We start from the raw sequence: 18,205 nt of genomic DNA, 5'->3' as shown, positions 1-18,205 counted from the left end.
TGTCGGTAACATGAAATCCAATGGATCCAGTTTTTGTTTGGGATCTGACACTGTTTTGGTATAAAGGCTGATGCTGTGTACTTTAACCCAGCTTTTTCTGTGGAGCCATACACTGCCCCATCTGCTGGTGTGGTGATCTAGGGAGGCATGACATACAACAGCCCTAATAGTGATACACGGAGACTTATAAGTGCTGGACATCCTGCAGCCTCTCATGGCAGGGCTTCCAACAGGCATTTTTCAGCAGGATAATGATCACATACACACAGCAAGGGTTTCCTCCTTGGCCAGCCCAGGCACCAGATTTATGACCAAGCATTTATGGAACCATGTGGAATGGCAATTTTAACTAAATATGAATACAAAGGATCTACAGGCCCAGCTACAACACCTGTGGGCAAATTCCCAAGAGATGCTTCCATGAGCCACCAAATGTTATGACCTTCATCACCTTTTAAGGATCTTGTATGATTTGCATAAAACGCAGCCACCAAACCTCTCTGCTTTCCTCCACCAGGCGCATAAGGTGAACCGACTACGAGGTCAAGCTTCTTGTCTCTGTTCATATCAGCGGAGTGTAGAGTCCATCCAAAGTTACAGTATGAAAGCTGCATTGTAAATAATACACGTTTTATTTACTGAGATATAGATGGAACTGTAGATATATAATATTGTCCACAGAATTATTTCAGTTCAGTGTTGTAATGGCTGCATTTCTCAGAATTACTTACACTGCATTTTATGGTGACATTTGGATGAGGTGAAAAACCTTTTTCCTTTGATCCATAATACACATATACAGAACCCTAGAATCAAGTAATGTTCAATTCATTAAATTCAGCAAACGTATAAAATAACACATATTGGGCTGTGTATGCACATTGCGTTTTTGAAGTGTTTATGCTGCAATTTATTTATTTATGGCTATTTTACTACAATTATTCAATTCTCTGTGCCATTTTTACAAATAAAGCATAAAAAACACAATGTTCAAGAAGAACAAGAAAATCACCAAAATAAGATTAGATGTGTGATTGACTTGTTGGACCATCAGGCAGTTACACACAACAAATGGCAGATCTTACAACTGTAATTCTTAGCATCTATAGATCTGTAGTGGAATCTAATGTGTATGAATATTTAGATGCTAAGACAATTGTAGACACCAATTACTAGTTAAGGGGGTACTCCAGCGGGGGGGCACTTTTTTGCTGGGACTGGGGAGGAGGTGGCCGAGGGAACAGACGTCCACTCACCTCCCCGGTTCCAGCGGCGGGTCCCACATCAGTGACGGAGGCAGGATCCGTTTCAAGTCCGCTCAGATCCCACCTCTGTCACTGAGGCGGGATCCGTTTCAAGTCCGCTCAGATCCCGCCTCTGTCACTGAGTGGCTGAGCGGATGTCACGGCCGCGGCGGCGTCCCATGCTCCGGGCCGCCGCCGCGACCTCCTCCCATCTTATGCAGCTGCCGGGGTCCCGGTGCAGGGACCCGGCGCTGCTACACGTTCGGCCCCGGGGGGCGCCTCACCTCTCCACGCTCCTGTCTCTCGCTGTGCCGGCCGGCGCGCGTCCCCGCCTCCTAGGGCGCGCGCGCGCCGGCTGTCTCAGATTTAAAGGGGCAGTGCGCTCCTAATTGGTAGTTGCACCAATCACTCCCCGATAAATCCCAGCATGCCCTGTCCCCTGGGTTGGAGCCTCTACATGCTTCCCATAGCGTTTGGCCCAGCTCCCTGTTGTTCCTGTGTCCTGTCCGTTACCTGGTCCCTAGTCCCTGTTCCTGAGTCCTGTCCGTTACCTGGTCCCTTGTCCCTGTTCCTGGTTCCTGTTCCCCTGTCACTCCACCTGTTCCTGTGTCCAGCCAGTCACGTGCTCTCTCATCTGCAGACTATCGCCTGTACCATCTCCTGCCACGCCTCGCCTGCCGACACCAGCAACCAAGCCAGGGGTAGCGACCTGGGGGTCGCCTGCCGCAGCAAGTCCATCCCGCCTTGCGGCGGGCTCTGGTGAAAACCAGCGGCCCCTTAGACTCCGCTCCCTGGTGAGGTTTGTGCCATCGCTGGTGCCGGTCCAGTGGATCCACTACTCCGGGCGTTACAGTAGGCTCCAACCATGGATCCCGGCGAGGTGCCTGATATCCGCGAGGTAGCCCGAGTGGTCGCCCTACAGGCTCAACAGATTCAGCAACAGTCACAGCTGATTCAACAACTGACTGCAGCCGTTCAACAGCATACCACAGCTCAGCAGTCATCACCTCCGGCAGCCTCTTCAAAACTACGACTGGCTCTCCCAAGTAAATATGGAGGTGACCCCAAGTTGTGCAGAGGGTTCCTGACCCAATGCACCATGTACATCGAACTTTTAAGCAGTCAGTTTGCCACCGAGCGCTCTAAAGTGGCTTTCATTATCAGCCTATTGGAGGGAAGAGCTCTGGCCTGGGCCACGCCACTATGGGACCGTAATGATCCGGTTGCTGCCAATTTTCGAATCTTCCTGGACGAGTTCCGCTCGGTCTTTGAGGAACCTGCCCGTGCGTCTTCGGCTGAGACTGCTCTCCTCAATTTATCCCAAGGGACTTCCTCCGTTGGTGATTACGCCATCCAGTTCCGCACCCTGGCTGCGGAACTAGACTGGAATGAGGCCGCTCTGATTGCCACCTTTAAAAAGGGCCTGTCCAGCCAAGTGAAGGATGTGCTCGCTGCCCGGGATCTGCCTACCTCCTTGAACGATCTTATTCTACTGGCTACCAGAGTCTACACCAGGTTTTCCGAGAGAGAGGAGGAGGTTCGGCAAGGACGGCGTCTGAGTCTGCCCCGTCGCCATCCTCGGCTGGCACCGGTGTTCCAGAATCCTGTTGCTCCTATGTCCCAGTCGCTTCCAGAGGTTCCTATGCAGGTGGAACGTGTTCGCCTGACGACTGATGAGAGGAACCGTCGACTGGACCAGAATCTCTGCCTCTATTGCGGTGGCGCGGATCACTATCGACAGAGATGTCCCCAACGCCCTCAGCGTCCGTGAAACGCCCGCACCTAGGTCCGGTGGGAGAGGCCTCCCTAGGTGTGAATGCCACCTCTCCAAGGTTGACTATGCCCGTCTCCATCCAGACACCCTCTGGGCAAGTTTTCCAGACTACTGCCCTCATCGACTCTGGCTCTGCTGGCAGTTTCATCTCTGCTTCGTTGGTCCAAAGATGGCGGCTACCCGTGATCCAGCTAGCCCAACCCCGGTCTATCTCTTCGGTTACGGGGGAGGTTCTTACCGAAGCGGTGTACAGCCAGACGGCACCCCTAGTCCTCCAGGTGGGAGCCTTACATCAGGAGAAGATCTCCTTCTATGTCTTGCGCCATTCCTCTTCCAACCTCCTGCTGGGGCTTCCTTGGCTGCAAATCCATACCCCTAAGCTGGACTGGAGAACGGGGGAGGTTCTCAGCTGGGGTCAGGACTGTCATAACCGGTGTCTGAGATCTCCTCAACCCAAGTGCTCTACAAGGTCACCTGCTTGCGTCAAGCCTCTATCCGGGCTACCGGAGGACTACCAAGACTTTGTCGATGTTTTCTCGGCCAAGGAGGCGGACTCACTACCACCCCATCGGGCCTATGATTGCCCTATAGACCTCCTTCCTGGGTCTTCTCCTCCACGTGGTCGAGTATACCCTCTCTCTGTGCCCGAGACTGAAGCCATGTCCTCCTACATCCAGGAGAACTTACAAAAGGGCTTCATCCGCAAATCCACGTCTCCAGCTGGCGCCGGATTTTTCTTTGTTCAGAAGAAGGACGGTTCCCTCCGCCCATGCATAGACTATCGGGGTTTAAATAAGGTGACCGTTAAGAACCGCTATCCTCTTCCGCTTATTCCGGAACTATTCGACCGTCTTCGTGGAGCAAAGATCTTCTCCAAGCTGGATCTCAGGGGAGCGTATAACTTGGTCCGAATTCGTAAGGGAGACGAATGGAAGACCGCTTTCAACACCAGGGATGGGCACTACGAATATCTGGTCATGCCATTCGGCCTATGCAATGCCCCAGCGGTCTTCCAGGAATTCGTGAACGATATCTTCCGAGACCTCCTCTATGTCTGCGTCATTGTTTATTTGGACGACATTTTGGTCTTCTCCCCGGACCAGCAGACTCATGTGGCACAAGTGCGTCAGGTTCTACGAAGACTACGGGCCAATCATCTATACGCCAAGCTTGAGAAGTGCGTTTTCCATCAGCGCAGTCTTCCATTTCTTGGCTATATCGTCTCCGATCAGGGCCTACAAATGGATCCAGCCAAGCTCGCAGCTGTCCTTCAATGGCCACGCCCTGTGGGACTTAGAGCTATCCAACGTTTCCTGGGCTTCGCCAACTATTACCGGCAATTCATCCCTCACTTCTCTACCCTGGTCGCACCCATTGTGGCTCTCACTAAAAAGAAGGCGGACCCCAGACGTTGGCCTCCAGAGGCCGAACAAGCCTTCAATAGCCTCAAGTCTGCCTTTGCCTCCCCTCCTGCCCTAGTCCGCCCGGATGTCTCCAGGCCGTTTTCTCTCGAGGTCGATGCTTCTTCTGTGGGCGCAGGAGCCGTTCTCTCGCAAAGGGACACATCAGGCAAGACCAGAACCTGTGGGTTCTTCTCTAAGACTTTCTCCCCTGCCGAGAGGAACTATACCATTGGGGACCGTGAACTCCTGGCCATTAAGTTGGCACTGGAGGAGTGGCGTCATCTATTAGAGGGGGCTAAACACCCGGTTAACATCTACACGGACCACAAGAACCTCCTCTACCTCCAATCGGCTCAACGCCTCAATCCCAGGCAGGCTCGGTGGTCCCTCTTCTTCTCTCGGTTCAACTATACCATCCACTTCCGTCCAGCCGAGAAGAATCTAAAGGCCGATGCATTATCCCGAGCATCCGATGTCATGGGGCAAGAGGAATCTCCTCGTCACATAATACCTCCCGACCGCCTAGTACCAGTTGCCACTTCTGCTCTGCAGAGACTGCCTCCCGGGAAGACTTATGTGCGTCCCGCACTCCGTAAACGCATCTTGAAGTGGGGGCATTCCTCTTTGGTAGCCGGGCATCCAGGAGCCCAAAAGACCGGGCAATTGATCTCCCGTCATTACTGGTGGCCCAATCTCCTCCAGGATGTCAAGGATTTTGTGGCTTCCTGTGCAGTCTGTGCCAGGAATAAATCTCCCCGTCTAAGACCTGCCGGCCTACTATTGCCCTTGCCAGTCCCGGATCATCCCTGGCACCACATTGGGATGGATTTCATCACTGACCTACCTCCATCTGCGGGCAATACAGTTATTTGGGTGGTGACGGACCGCTTTTCTAAAATGGCTCACTTCGTGGCCCTTCCTGGTCTGCCCTCTGCTCCTCGTCTGGCTCAGTTGTTCTTCCGACACATCTTTCGCCTGCATGGACTTCCTCTTCACATTGTGTCCGACCGAGGCTCTCAATTTGTCTCTAAATTTTGGCGTGCCCTATGCTCGCAACTCCAAGTGAAGCTGGACTTCTCATCGGCCTACCATCCTCAAACCAACGGGCAAGTGGAGAGAGTCAATCAGATTCTGGGCAACTACCTACGCCATTTTGTTTCAAGCCGCCAAGACAACTGGTCCGATCTACTCCCATGGGCAGAATTCTCTTATAACCACTTGGACTCGACTTCCACAGGCAAGTCCCCTTTCTATGTGGTCTACGGGCATCATCCTCGTCCTCCTCTGCCTCTCTCTCCATCCTCTGAAGTCCCAGCCGTGGAGGAGTTGTTATCTGACCTGCAATCGATCTGGGAACAAACTCGACAGTCCTTACTCAAAGCCTCGGAACGCATGAAGGACCAGGCTGATAAGAAGAGGAGACCTGCCACGAATTTTCTCCCAGGTGACAAAGTCTGGCTCTCGGCCAAATATGTCCGACTCAAGATCCCCAGCTACAAGTTGGGCCCTCGATTCCTCGGTCCTTTCTCGGTGCTAAGACGCATCAACCCTGTCACCTACAAACTCCGCCTACCCCTCACTATGCGGATTCCGAACTCCTTCCATGTTTCCCTCTTAAAACCAGTGGTCCTGAACCGGTTCTCCGATAGGTCTTCGTTCTCTGCTCCTCAAGCCGTCTCTGACGACGTCTACGCTGTTAAGGACATTCTGGCTATGAAGACTGTCAGAGGTAGAAGGTTCTTCCTGGTGGACTGGAAAGGATTTGGTCCTGAGGAGAGGTCCTGGGAACCCGAGGCTAACATCCTGGACCAAGATCTCATCAAAAGGTTCCTGCAGGTTAGAAAGAGGGGGAGGCCAAAGGGGGGGGTACTGTCACGGCCGCGGCGGCGTCCCATGCTCCGGGCCGCCGCCGCGACCTCCTCCCATCTTATGCAGCTGCCGGGGTCCCGGTGCAGGGACCCGGCGCTGCTACACGTTCGGCCCCGGGGGGCGCCTCACCTCTCCACGCTCCTGTCTCTCGCTGTGCCGGCCGGCGCGCGCGTCCCCGCCTCCTAGGGCGCGCGCGCGCCGGCTGTCTCAGATTTAAAGGGGCAGTGCGCTCCTAATTGGTAGTTGCACCAATCACTCCCCTATAAATCCCAGCATGCCCTGTCCCCTGGGTTGGAGCCTCTACATGCTTCCCATAGCGTTTGGCCCAGCTCCCTGTTGTTCCTGTGTCCTGTCCGTTACCTGGTCCCTAGTCCCTGTTCCTGAGTCCTGTCCGTTACCTGGTCCCTTGTCCCTGTTCCTGGTTCCTGTTCCCCTGTCACTCCACCTGTTCCTGTGTCCAGCCAGTCACGTGCTCTCTCATCTGCAGACTATCGCCTGTACCATCTCCTGCCACGCCTCGCCTGCCGACACCAGCAACCAAGCCAGGGGTAGCGACCTGGGGGTCGCCTGCCGCAGCAAGTCCATCCCGCCTTGCGGCGGGCTCTGGTGAAAACCAGCGGCCCCTTAGACTCCGCTCCCTGGTGAGGTTTGTGCCATCGCTGGTGCCGGTCCAGTGGATCCACTACTCCGGGCGTTACAGCGGACCTGAGACGTATCGTCTCAGGCCCGCGTCAGACACCCGAAAGCGGCCGAGGACCGGAGCGCCGCGATGCGGGACCCGCCGCTAGAACAGGGGAGGTGAGTGGACGTCTTTTTTCTCGCCCACCTCCTCCCCGGTCCCAGCAAAAAAGTGCCCCCCCCCCGCTGGAGTACCCCTTTAAATTATACACATTATCAAATAGCATAAAGACACCTTTAACCCGCTAAGTAAGCGATATTTGTGTGTGTGTGCCTCTGATTTTATACTTTATTCTTTTTCTTAAAAATTCTATAAGATTCCTAAAGAAATTGTTTATAACATACATCATTAAATTCAGAATACTGAGATGAAGTATGATGAAGAAAAGATGAAGAATACTGAGGTAAAATACATGAAGTATTGTAACACATGTGCCACTGTGTGCTGCCTCTGTGCATGGCATTTGTGTGTAAGAGCAAAGTCCCTTTTATTAGGCTTCTGGAATATGTCCATCTTTTGTGTGAAGCTAGGTTCACACTGCGTTTTTTTTATCCGTTTTTTGCAAAAAACTGATGCATTTGTGTGCATCCGTTTTGATCCGTTTTCCCATTGACTTCTATTGTAAAAAAAAAAAGGAACAAAATGTATCCGTTTTCTTTTGACGGACACAAAACGGACACTTTTGTGTCCGTTAAGAAAAACGGATCCATTTTTTTTTTTTTACAATGGAAGTCAATGGAAGAACAGATCAAAACGGATGCACACACAAAAAAAAACGGATTGCAAAAACGCAGTGTCAACCTAGCCTAATAATGAATAACTTTGCCAATTTGACACTTTTACGTCTATATTATTTTGACTTTCTATAAAACTCACTCATTTCCAAGGTTGTCAGCTTGAAAAAAATGGTTTTACTTCTTCACTGAGTATTAGTGCAAATAAATGTTTCCTCTTGTTTTATAGATTTAATAGGCAGTGTTTTATGTTTAAATTGTAGTCTATGTTGAGAAAAGCCTAAATACTTTGATCAGCTGTAACAATAGAACCACTAATATGTGAAGTGACTCCATGACAATGCTACCTGTTAGTGTAGCCATTGTCATTCTCTTACTGTGTATGTAAGTTGGCTCGACCCAACAGATGGAGCTCCCACAGCCAGATCTAGTTGTCCATCAACATTGAAGTCCAAAACAGTCACAGAAGAGCCGAATCTGCCAGCAGACTGTAGAGGAAAAGTAAATGCATTGCTGTCTACTCCAAATAACTTTGACTTTGTTTCTACATATACTTACCTTGTATATGAACTTACCTTGTTCAGATACTTTTAGCCACTTATAATAAACAATGTACTTTGTTATATGATTTAGGTGCAGTATACAAATAAATATAGTTATTTATTGTGGATAATCAACTCTTTTTTTTATGGTAAGTGTAAACCTTTGCAGGTATTAAAGCTTATTAACCTATTATATGTTTCCTTCCATACCTGTGTTGACCATCACTGTCTCAGAATAGAGGGTCTAAACCAAACTTGTGCTTTGAGGTGCTTGCTCTTTGATAAAGTTGGAGTAGACCGGTCAAATATGTTAGTGGGCAGTGTAGATGGTTTTTAAATGGATGCTATGGGCGGACTGCAGCTGCTTTTAGGAAATAATAGTGAGATCAGTAAGGTTTGAGTTCTAGTGTTTATACAATATGTAGGTGTTTCTTGAGTTTATCAACTACATATCGCTACTATACTGTATATTGTGCTGGATTAACTGCTTAAAGCACATCCTTAAAGGAGTTGGCCACTTTATAGGAAAATTCTTCAAGGTACTACAGCATTAGTTAGTGTACTCACTGTATATATAATGACATTAGTTCCCTGTGTACCTCACAAAGTTAAAATCAGACTCCCGTCGTCCAGGCTGTGCTGCCCTGCTCTGTGGTGAGGCTGTCCAAAGAGAGAGCCAACATGGAGGAGCATGTGACCATGCCCCGCCCCCAGTGTCAACCACTGAACCTGTGTGCCTATGGAGGACAGTGGAGGCGGGGCATGGTCACATGCTCCTCCATGTTGGCCACCTTATGGACAGACTTACCACAGAGTAGGACAGCACAGCCTATAGGAGAGGAACCTGATTTAAGCTCTATGAGGTACACAGGGAGCAGCTGCTGACAGTAAGTTATGTGAATACATTTACTTATACTACACACAAAACAATTTTACTATAAAGCGGCCAATCCCTTTAACAAATGTGAACCAACATGGGTGTTCATGCAAGTGGTCTAGACCTCATTTGCATATAATGATAAGAAGCTCTACATCTATAGGCTGGGTTCACACTACGTATATTTCAGTCAGTATTGTGGTGCTCATATTGCAACCAAAACCCAGGAGTTTATTGAAAACACAGAAAGGCTCTGTTCACACATTATTGAAATTGAGTGGATGGCCGCCATTTAATGGCAAATATTTGCTATTATTTTATTATATTGAAATAATGGCAGTTATTTACTGTTATAGGCAAATATATACAAATACATATAATATGCTATTTTTGAAATATTGCCAAAAGAAATTAGCTATATTTTATGTTATGTAGATAATCTGTACCGTACAGTAACACTAAACTTCATTGCTATTTACCAAAAAGCCAGTTATCCCTCTTACCTCAAAGCCTCTCAGCAAAACATCAGCATCTTTGTCTAAGTCCATGTTATGAGAAGGAATTCCTGAATCGTTACTGTAGACGATATACACACAGCCAACCTGAACACGATCAGCGGTGATGCATCCTGGGGCTCCTACAACCAAGTCATCCCAGCCGTCATTGTTGAGATCTCCTGTGGTGACTGACCTGTAAAAATTTGTAGTTACTCTTAACAATTTAAAATAGTTATTTTTGGGTCAAATTCAGCCTATACTCAGCCTAGCATGTATTATCATTTATGTTTATATACCATGCGATAAAGGTCATGGGCGCATTAAGGCATGAATACACACCCAAAATGTGTTGTCCCAGTTGTGGCTTTGTCTATTTTTTATTATTGTATAAAAAAATAAATGTGGAAGTGTTTTATGAAAGAATAAGCATTGTTATTCCATAGTGGGTGAATTACAGAGGGTAACTCCCAAGGACTTTTTTTCATGGTATATAAAGAGTCCACACATAACCCAAGTACTCTGGGGGATATAAGGGGTTAACACCAGCTTGGTGTAGCAGCTTATGGTTAAGCTTTCTCACTACTCAGCACAGAGTTATGCCTATGCTGTGGGCAGACTCCCGTGGCATTCTCGGTTGGTCTGTGGTATTGTAGTTGCATTGACGTGATTGGAGTTCCTGCTGTCACTAGCACACTCATATTTTCTGTTTGATGCCTGTATTCCTCACCTCTGCTTTTGGACTCTATTCTGGACCTGACTTAGCTTCCAGTTCTCACCCGGCTTGATCTCTGGCACTGTTTTGTATTCTGCTTTGGTTCTGATGCTGCCTTCTGGTCAGTGGCGTAGCCACCGTGGTCGCGGGGGTTGCCGCCGCGACCGGGCCCGCCACAAAGGGGGGCCCGCGGGGCCCTCAGGGCCCCGCAAGGCCCTCCCTTTCAATCACTCTTGTGACCGCAAGCATTGTTTTGCTTGCGGTCACAAGAGTCCGACTCTGTCTTCCCCCGGCTGCTGCGCAGCTGCCGGGGATGTCGCGTCTTATCCCCAGCAGCGCACGCATCCCAGAGCTCCCTGCGCGCCTTGGGCCCTGACTTCCGGTTCCGGCGCGCAGGGAGCTCTGGGATGCGCGCGCTGCCGGGGATAAAACGCAACACCCCCGGCAGCCGCGCAGCAGCCGGGGACAGACCGAAGGAGTGAGGATCAACGTGGGAGCGCGTTGACAGGTGAGTTAAGTTTTGTTTTTTATCAGCCTGTACGGGTGGGGGGAAAGAGGGGGGCATCTATGAGGGTGGGGGGAAAGGGGACCATCTATAAGGGAGGAGGGGGGGGGTGAAGGGGACCATCTATAAGGGAGGAGGGGGGGGGGAAGGGGACCATCTATAAGGGAGGAGGGGGGGTGAAGGGGACCATCTATAAGGGAGGGGGGGTGAAGGGGACCATCTATAAGGGAGGGGGGGTGAAGGGGCCATCTATAAGGGAGGGGGGGTGAAGGGGACCATCTATAAGGCAGGGGGGTGAAGGGGACCATCTATAAGGGAGGGGGGGTGAAGGGGACCATCTATAAGGGAGGGGGGGGGGGAGGGGACCATCTATAAGGGAGGGGGGGGGGAAGGGGACCATCTATAAGGGAGGGGGGGAGAGGGGGCCATCTATAAGGGAGGGTGGGGGGAGAGGGGGCCATCCATAAGGGAGGGTGAGGAGAGAGGGGGCCATCTATAAGGGAGGGGGTAAAGGGGGCCATCTATATGGAGGGGGGAGAGGAGGCAATCTATAAGGGAGGGTGGGGGGAGAGGGGGCCATCTATAAAGAGGGCAACATGGGGGGAGAGGGGCCATCTATTTGGGGGGGGCAACATAGGGGGAGAGGGAATACACAGAGGGGGGCATATATTATTAGGGGGTCACATAGAGTCAGGGCTACCCACTAAAGGAGTGTGTAAAGGGGACAATACAGATGTGCAGTGTGTATATAGATGAGGATGGTGCCAGAGTGAGGAGACTAATATGTCTGTCTGGCAGATTCTGTGGAATCGTGGCTCGGAGAAGTTCTCATAACGGCCCAGGGCAAATGGAGAAGAAGATGAAAAGGGAAGAACTCCGATTAGAGAAGACGTCCCCCTGTGAGTCACCTGATATAACTGCACTGTAATGTATATGGTGTATAGAGCCTGTGTAGAGCTGGGGCCACCTCTATATGACTGGATGACGTGATTTAGTGCACTGGATTTGGTCAGTAACAATATGGTGGTGATGGTAGTGGTTGTGGTGTGGCAGTAATGTTTCCTTCCTATATACTGGTATTACTGGTAATATAGGTCTCAGTATAAAGGATTTGGTCGGTAACAGTATGGCAGTAATATGTACGGTGATAATACTTTCTCTTCCAATATGCTGGTGTTAGTGGTAATATCTGCCTTGGTGTGTGTGTGTGTATATATATATATATATATATATATATATATATATATACACACCAATAGCATCACTTGGTTGTGAAAGGAGGGGGGGGGGCCCAAGTTGGCCTCTCGCACCAGGGCCCAGGAGACATTAGCTACGCCCCTGCTTCTGGTTCTGGTCCCACTGGCTTGCTTTTGGTTTTCCCTCTGGATTCTGATTCTGTAATTGACATGCTAGTCTGTTTCTGACATTGTCTGACTCCTCTGTGTAGCGTAAGCACTGTGCACTCAGTGTAGGGACTGTTAATGTAGGGACAGTTCCTCCACAAATTCTGCCTTGTAGTGTGCACTCCCATAGAGAAATTAATTAAACTTCCCATATGCCAAGAAACTCTCCTGATGCCACTTCAATAACCTCTGCAATCTATTTTCATCAACAGGTCACTGGTCTTACCCATACACCTTCCCCTCATCCACATCCACTCTCCTCTGTTGGTTTAACTTGATGGACATGTGTCCTTATTCAACCATACCAACTCCCCCATAGATGACTAGAGTAGTCAGATTGTGCATTGGGGTCCTTACTGCTTTCAGCACTGCAGTCACCTATCTCCACTGAGTTCTATCTTGCAAGCAGCAAGCATCATAATAGCATTAGTGGACTCCTGTTAGGCCAAAAAGCTGGTGGAAAATGTCACTGTATGCAGATTAAAGCAAGGTCCAGTCCTATAAAAGGCATACACTTAGAATGGGTTCTTGGTGATCTAAGGTAGAGAGGCATATCTGCCTAATTTGTATCGTACAATATCACTTACTAAATGATGCATTTAAACTTACCATCCCAGTCTGGAATAAGAAGAATTCACAAAGTAAGTGGCTGAAGGTGTAGAAATATGGTTTGAATACTGGAATTTAAACATGTTTCTCACATTTACAGCTTGGGTGACACTGTTCATCAGCTGCATTGAACTCTGCAATGGTAACATGGTAATACATATTACTATCTATTATACTTTTTTTAAATAGGTATAACACATAACAATATTATAATGCATCTCAGGATAGATTGATATATGATTTCACTAATGTTAACATAGCTAAGATAATTTTCTGTGCATTAGATTATACTGTATACCTACGCTGAACAATATCCATACAGTTATCAAGAGTATACAAGGAGAAAATATTATAAATATACATGTCACCACAATACTGTTACTGACCAAATCCAATATTAACAATGATACTAACAGTACTAACAAGACAAAAATGGTCAGCACCTCCAAACAAACTGAAATATCACTGCCATTTTTGTGTGTTACCAGTAAAGGGCACTGGACAAATAATACCACCACTACTATTACCACTGACTAATATCACCATACTGTTACTGAATACAATCCACTATACAAAGACATATATTTTCACATACAGGAACCCATATAGGAGTAGATGCCAGCTGTATATGATCACACTACAAACCATATAGATGACTAAAATACAGTTACATTCAGTGACTTACAGGTGGCGTCTTCTCTGGTCAGAATTGTTTACTTTTTCCGTTTCTTCTCCGTCAGGCTCAGGCTATGATAAATACTTTTCTTGGCTGAGACTTATCTCTGCAGAATCTGCCAAACATTTTAGCCTCCGTGCTATGTATATCTATACAAACTCCCCATCTGTATTGCCCCTAAGACTAATAGTGCCCACTTTGTGCCCCCCATACAGTATATAGGCTCCTATGTACTTCCATACAGCAGTTAGGTTCCCATACATCCACATATAGTAGTAAGGCCCCCATGTAATATTAAGCCCACATACTACCCCATATAGTATTGGGTCCCTGATAGTAGTGAGGTCCTCACACTGTCACCATAAACTATTAGGACCCTATCCTGCCCCCATATAATGTTAAGCCCCTATACTGCTTCCATGAAATATTAGGCCCCCATATAGTATTACACCTCCATACTGCCCCCATATAGTATTAGGGTCCTATTCCACGGGCCGAGGAGGGCCCGATCAACGATGTAAACGAGCGGCGATCTGCTAGATCACCGCTCGTTTACTGGGTCTATTCCACGGCCCGATGATCATTGAGTGAGGGCTGCAAGGACATCGTTACCGATGTCCTTGCAGCATCATGCATTACCTGTCAGGTCTTCTCAGTGCTGTCTTCATCCGCGGGTCCCGCGCGCTCTATCTTCAGAATGACCGGTCAGCTGACCGGCCAAACTCAGCCAATCAAATGCCGCGGCGGTCCCGGTCTGTGATTGGCTGAGCACTCCGTCAGCTGACCGGCTATTCTGAAGATAGAGCGCGCAGGACCCGGGTGGTAAAGACAGCGCGGAGAAGACCTGACAGGTAATGTATGATGCTGCAGCCTGTCAAATCGTTGGTCGCCCGCCGCGCACCGCTATTCAACCGTAGCTATGCATGGTGGGGGAACAATGATTTTAGGTCTGGCCCTAAATGAACGATCAGCCGATGACACGATCATCGGCTGATTGTTCTCTCTATTTCACCAAATGATAATCGGCCGAATCGGGCCAAATGGGGCCGATCCGGCCGATCCGCCCGATTATCGTTACTGTGGAATAGGGCCCTTAGGCCTTTATACTGACCCCCTATCAGGGCCAGACTGGGACTATAAAGCAGCCTTGGCACATAAACCACCCTGTCAGCTCACATAAAATATCACCCTTGATAAAAAAAAATATATATAATAAAAAAAGAGTAAAAAAGATTCCCACTGTAGCTGTAGACTCATTCGTCCCCCATTGGCAATCCCCGCTTGTAAATAACCCCATCTGCTGAATACCCCACCCTCACATAGACATCTCCTTGTAGGTAATCCACACCACTGTAGGCATGCACATAGTTACTTGGCTCCTGGGCCAGTCCACTGCCACCCTACCCTTGAGCCAGCCCACCCCTGGTGTTAGTGATGTGTACCGAAATAGCACATCACCAGGAATCATACAAGACCGGTCCTAGGAGGTGACCAGCCCATCTGGCATTTGTAAGAAATGCCAGCTGGCCATTCCAGCCCTGCCACCTATAAAAGTTTTATTCCTCCATACTGCCCCCATATAGTATTCGGCCCCCATGTTTCCTTATATGGTATTAGGCTCCTATTACCTCCATGAAAATAAAAACTCACCTCTGCCATTGTTCCCTTATGCACTTCTTGGCTTCTTTTCACTGAGTTCCCATTTCAGGCAACATCATCCAGAGGAAGTTCTGGCTTCCTTTAAATTGCCAGGACAGGGGGCCACTGGTCCTCTGTTCTTCCACGCATGCAGCCCGCTTTCACCTGTGTGTGTCTTTATGATGCACACACACAGTTGAAAAGCATGTATGTCCAGGGATCTAGGGCATATGTGCCAAATCCGGGACAAACCTCCCTTCCCTGCAGTCACAGTCAAAGGGGTGTCCTTAAATAGAGCCATGGATATATATGTAAATATGTATTTCTTATGATACTTGTTGCTATTTGACAGCTTTCTTTCTATGCACAGCAAGGCTAGGTTTACACTAAGGCCCCATTCCCACTGAGCAAACCTAGCGGAATTCCGTTAGCCTCCCGCTCATAATGGGAGTCTATGAGAGGCGCGCGCTCCTGCCCTGTCCACGCTGAAGAATGAACATGTTCATTCTTCAGCGCGGACAGGACAGGAGCACGCACCTCCCATAGACTCCCATTATGAGCGGGAGGCTAACGGCCCTTCCGCGGTGGACAATTCCGCTAGTTTTGCTCAGTGGGAACGGGGCCTAATGCAGTATGGACACATTCATGCGTACATATTATGGCAACAAGTCCCAGCCTGATTATGTGTCTGATGACCAAAACTGACAGCTGCCAAATGGGTCATCAGACTTGTGGTTGGGCCAGGACAAGTGGCTGTAATATAGACACAAAGATGCATCCGTATTATACTAGTGTAAATCCAGGCTCATAGGGGGAAAGCTATACAACAACAGTGGGAACCAACACCACTTCAGCAAATAAACTAAAAAAACAAACTAAAATGTACATGAATGTGTAAAAAAACATTAAAGCTATTATAGACACATAGCATTAAAGGGGTTTTGCATAATAAGAAAGTTATATAACTCTGACATACTTAATAAAACGATTTAGAGCATTTTTTTCACTTCTGGGGGTTGAGAAATCTGTATGGATGTAATAACTGTTTAACCCACAGATTGTTACTTAGACTGTAGCAAACATGTATCAGTAAGACGTAGGCCTATATGAGATTCAAAGGGGTTGTCCAGCAAAAAACTTTTTTTTCAAATCAACTAGCATCAGAAAGTTATATAGATTTGTAATTTACTTCTATAAAAAAATCTCAAGTCTTCCCACACTTATTAGCTGCTGTATGTCCTGCAGGAAGTGTTGTTTTATTTTCAGTCTGACACTGCTCTCTGCTGACATCTCTGGCCAAGACAGGAACTTTGTCTCGGTTTTCTATGAATCCCCATAGAAAACCTCTCCTGCTCTGGACAGTTCCTGTCTCGGCCAGAGATGTCAGCAGAGAGCACTGTGTCAGACTAAAAATAAAACAACATTTCCTGCATGACGTACAGCAGCTAATAAGTATGGGAAGACTTGAGGTTTTTTAATAGTAGTAAATTACAAATCTATATAACCTTCTGATACCAGTTGATTTGAAAGAAAACGTTTTTCACTGGATAACTCCTTTAATTCTCACTAAACTATATGTCAAGTCAAATATTTTCTCATTCAGTAAGGTACTGTGTCAGTCAGAAAAATCCACATGGTGGTAAATACTTTTGGTAATACCTTTATTGGCCGACAAAAAAAAATTGTGAGCTTTCAAAAAATCCCTTTGTCGGACAAGTTTACAAATGAGCGTCTTACAGAAACAGCACAACATTTTAAGGATGTTACAAACAAGAAAAAAAAAAAAAACTTTACATGCTTTATACTTTTACATAGACAATAATCATAACTGTTTAGTTGTTCCATGTACGAAGTGTTGCAGATGTGTAAGCTTGCACCATTCAGGCATTGTGAGAAAATTAAGGGTTTACTTAAGACTTACAATAACCAACATATACATTACACAAAAAGGAACCACTGTACACATTGATAAACATTAGTAGTGACTGATAATTTAATATGAAAGACTGCAGCTGTTGCTGATATTTCAATATAAGGGAATTAACAAATAATGGCGTTCTTCATCTAGAAAAATGTATTGTTGCTCTGGTTATTTATCATTAAATATGACCAGTTTAATAAAAATGTTGCAAATATTGTTTAATATGTTATTGAATTTACTAATAGAAACCTAACTGCAATATATATTATGCTTTTATTTGATAATGATTAGAGATGAGCGAGTAGTGAAATATTCGACTTTCGAGAATTCGAATCGAACAGGCACCGATATTTGACTATTCGAACGATTATTCGATCCCATTATAGTCTATGGGGAAAAAATTTGAGGCACTTGGAAATCCAAATTCGACCACTTGGAGGTCACCAAGTCCCCCATGAAACCTCCCTAAACTATGCCAACACCTCCGGAGTGACATCAGGGGGAGCATGCCTGGGTGCACCCAACACCCTAAAATCATGCCACTCTCCGCAGTTGCAAAGGAAAAATATATGCGAACGCTTTATGAATGTTTACAGCAATGTTCACACATTTCCTTCGTATTTCGTGCGCAGTGTTACATACATGATTCCAATGTGCGTCCGTAGAGCGTCACGTTATTCGCGCGTATCACGCATTATGCTGTACGAACGCTAGGCTGCAACAGAGCAGAGATTAGGCAACTGGCACTATAGGTATCACGTGCCTTTTACTGGGCAACTGGCACAATAGGTATCACGTGCCTTTTACTGGGCAACTGGCACAATAAGGTATCACGTGCCTTTTACTGGGCAACTGGCACAATATGTATAACGTTTACGTGCCCTTAGTGGGCTAAACCAGGGACACTGTAAGTCACTTGTACACACAGGGTACTGGAATGAATACAGCTGCTGATACTGCTGCTGCTGTTATATCATCTATGTCTTAGCACTGAGAAGTGCTTTGGATTCAAAGATGAGCTTTTTCGCTGGATCTTAGCTCTGAAAAGGACTTTTGGGTTCAGTAGTAATCCTGCCTAACCAAAACCCTACTAAAACCTATCTTTCCCTGCTCTAAGATCTC

General features: G+C 47.5%; 1 protein-coding gene across 2 annotated transcripts in view; it reads right to left on the bottom strand.

The window, feature by feature from the left end:
* GPLD1 (glycosylphosphatidylinositol specific phospholipase D1) overlaps positions 1–18,205 on the bottom strand; it is a 49,652-nt gene that overhangs the window by 14,381 nt on the left and 17,066 nt on the right. For both annotated transcript variants that reach the window (XM_069957926.1, XM_069957927.1), the window contains exons 13-17: positions 12,849–12,982; positions 9,626–9,812; positions 8,081–8,191; positions 732–806; positions 452–608 (exon numbers count right to left, since the gene is read on the bottom strand). In XM_069957926.1, coding sequence (XP_069814027.1) covers positions 452–608; positions 732–806; positions 8,081–8,191; positions 9,626–9,812; positions 12,849–12,982 — 664 coding nt within the window. The remainder of the gene's footprint in view (positions 1–451; positions 609–731; positions 807–8,080; positions 8,192–9,625; positions 9,813–12,848; positions 12,983–18,205) is intronic.

Source organism: Dendropsophus ebraccatus, chromosome 2, assembly GCF_027789765.1.
Source record: "Dendropsophus ebraccatus isolate aDenEbr1 chromosome 2, aDenEbr1.pat, whole genome shotgun sequence".
NCBI lineage: Eukaryota > Metazoa > Chordata > Amphibia > Anura > Hylidae > Dendropsophus > Dendropsophus ebraccatus.
Note: the sequence above shows the minus strand (reverse complement) of the source record. Positions and strands in the feature narration are given on the sequence as shown.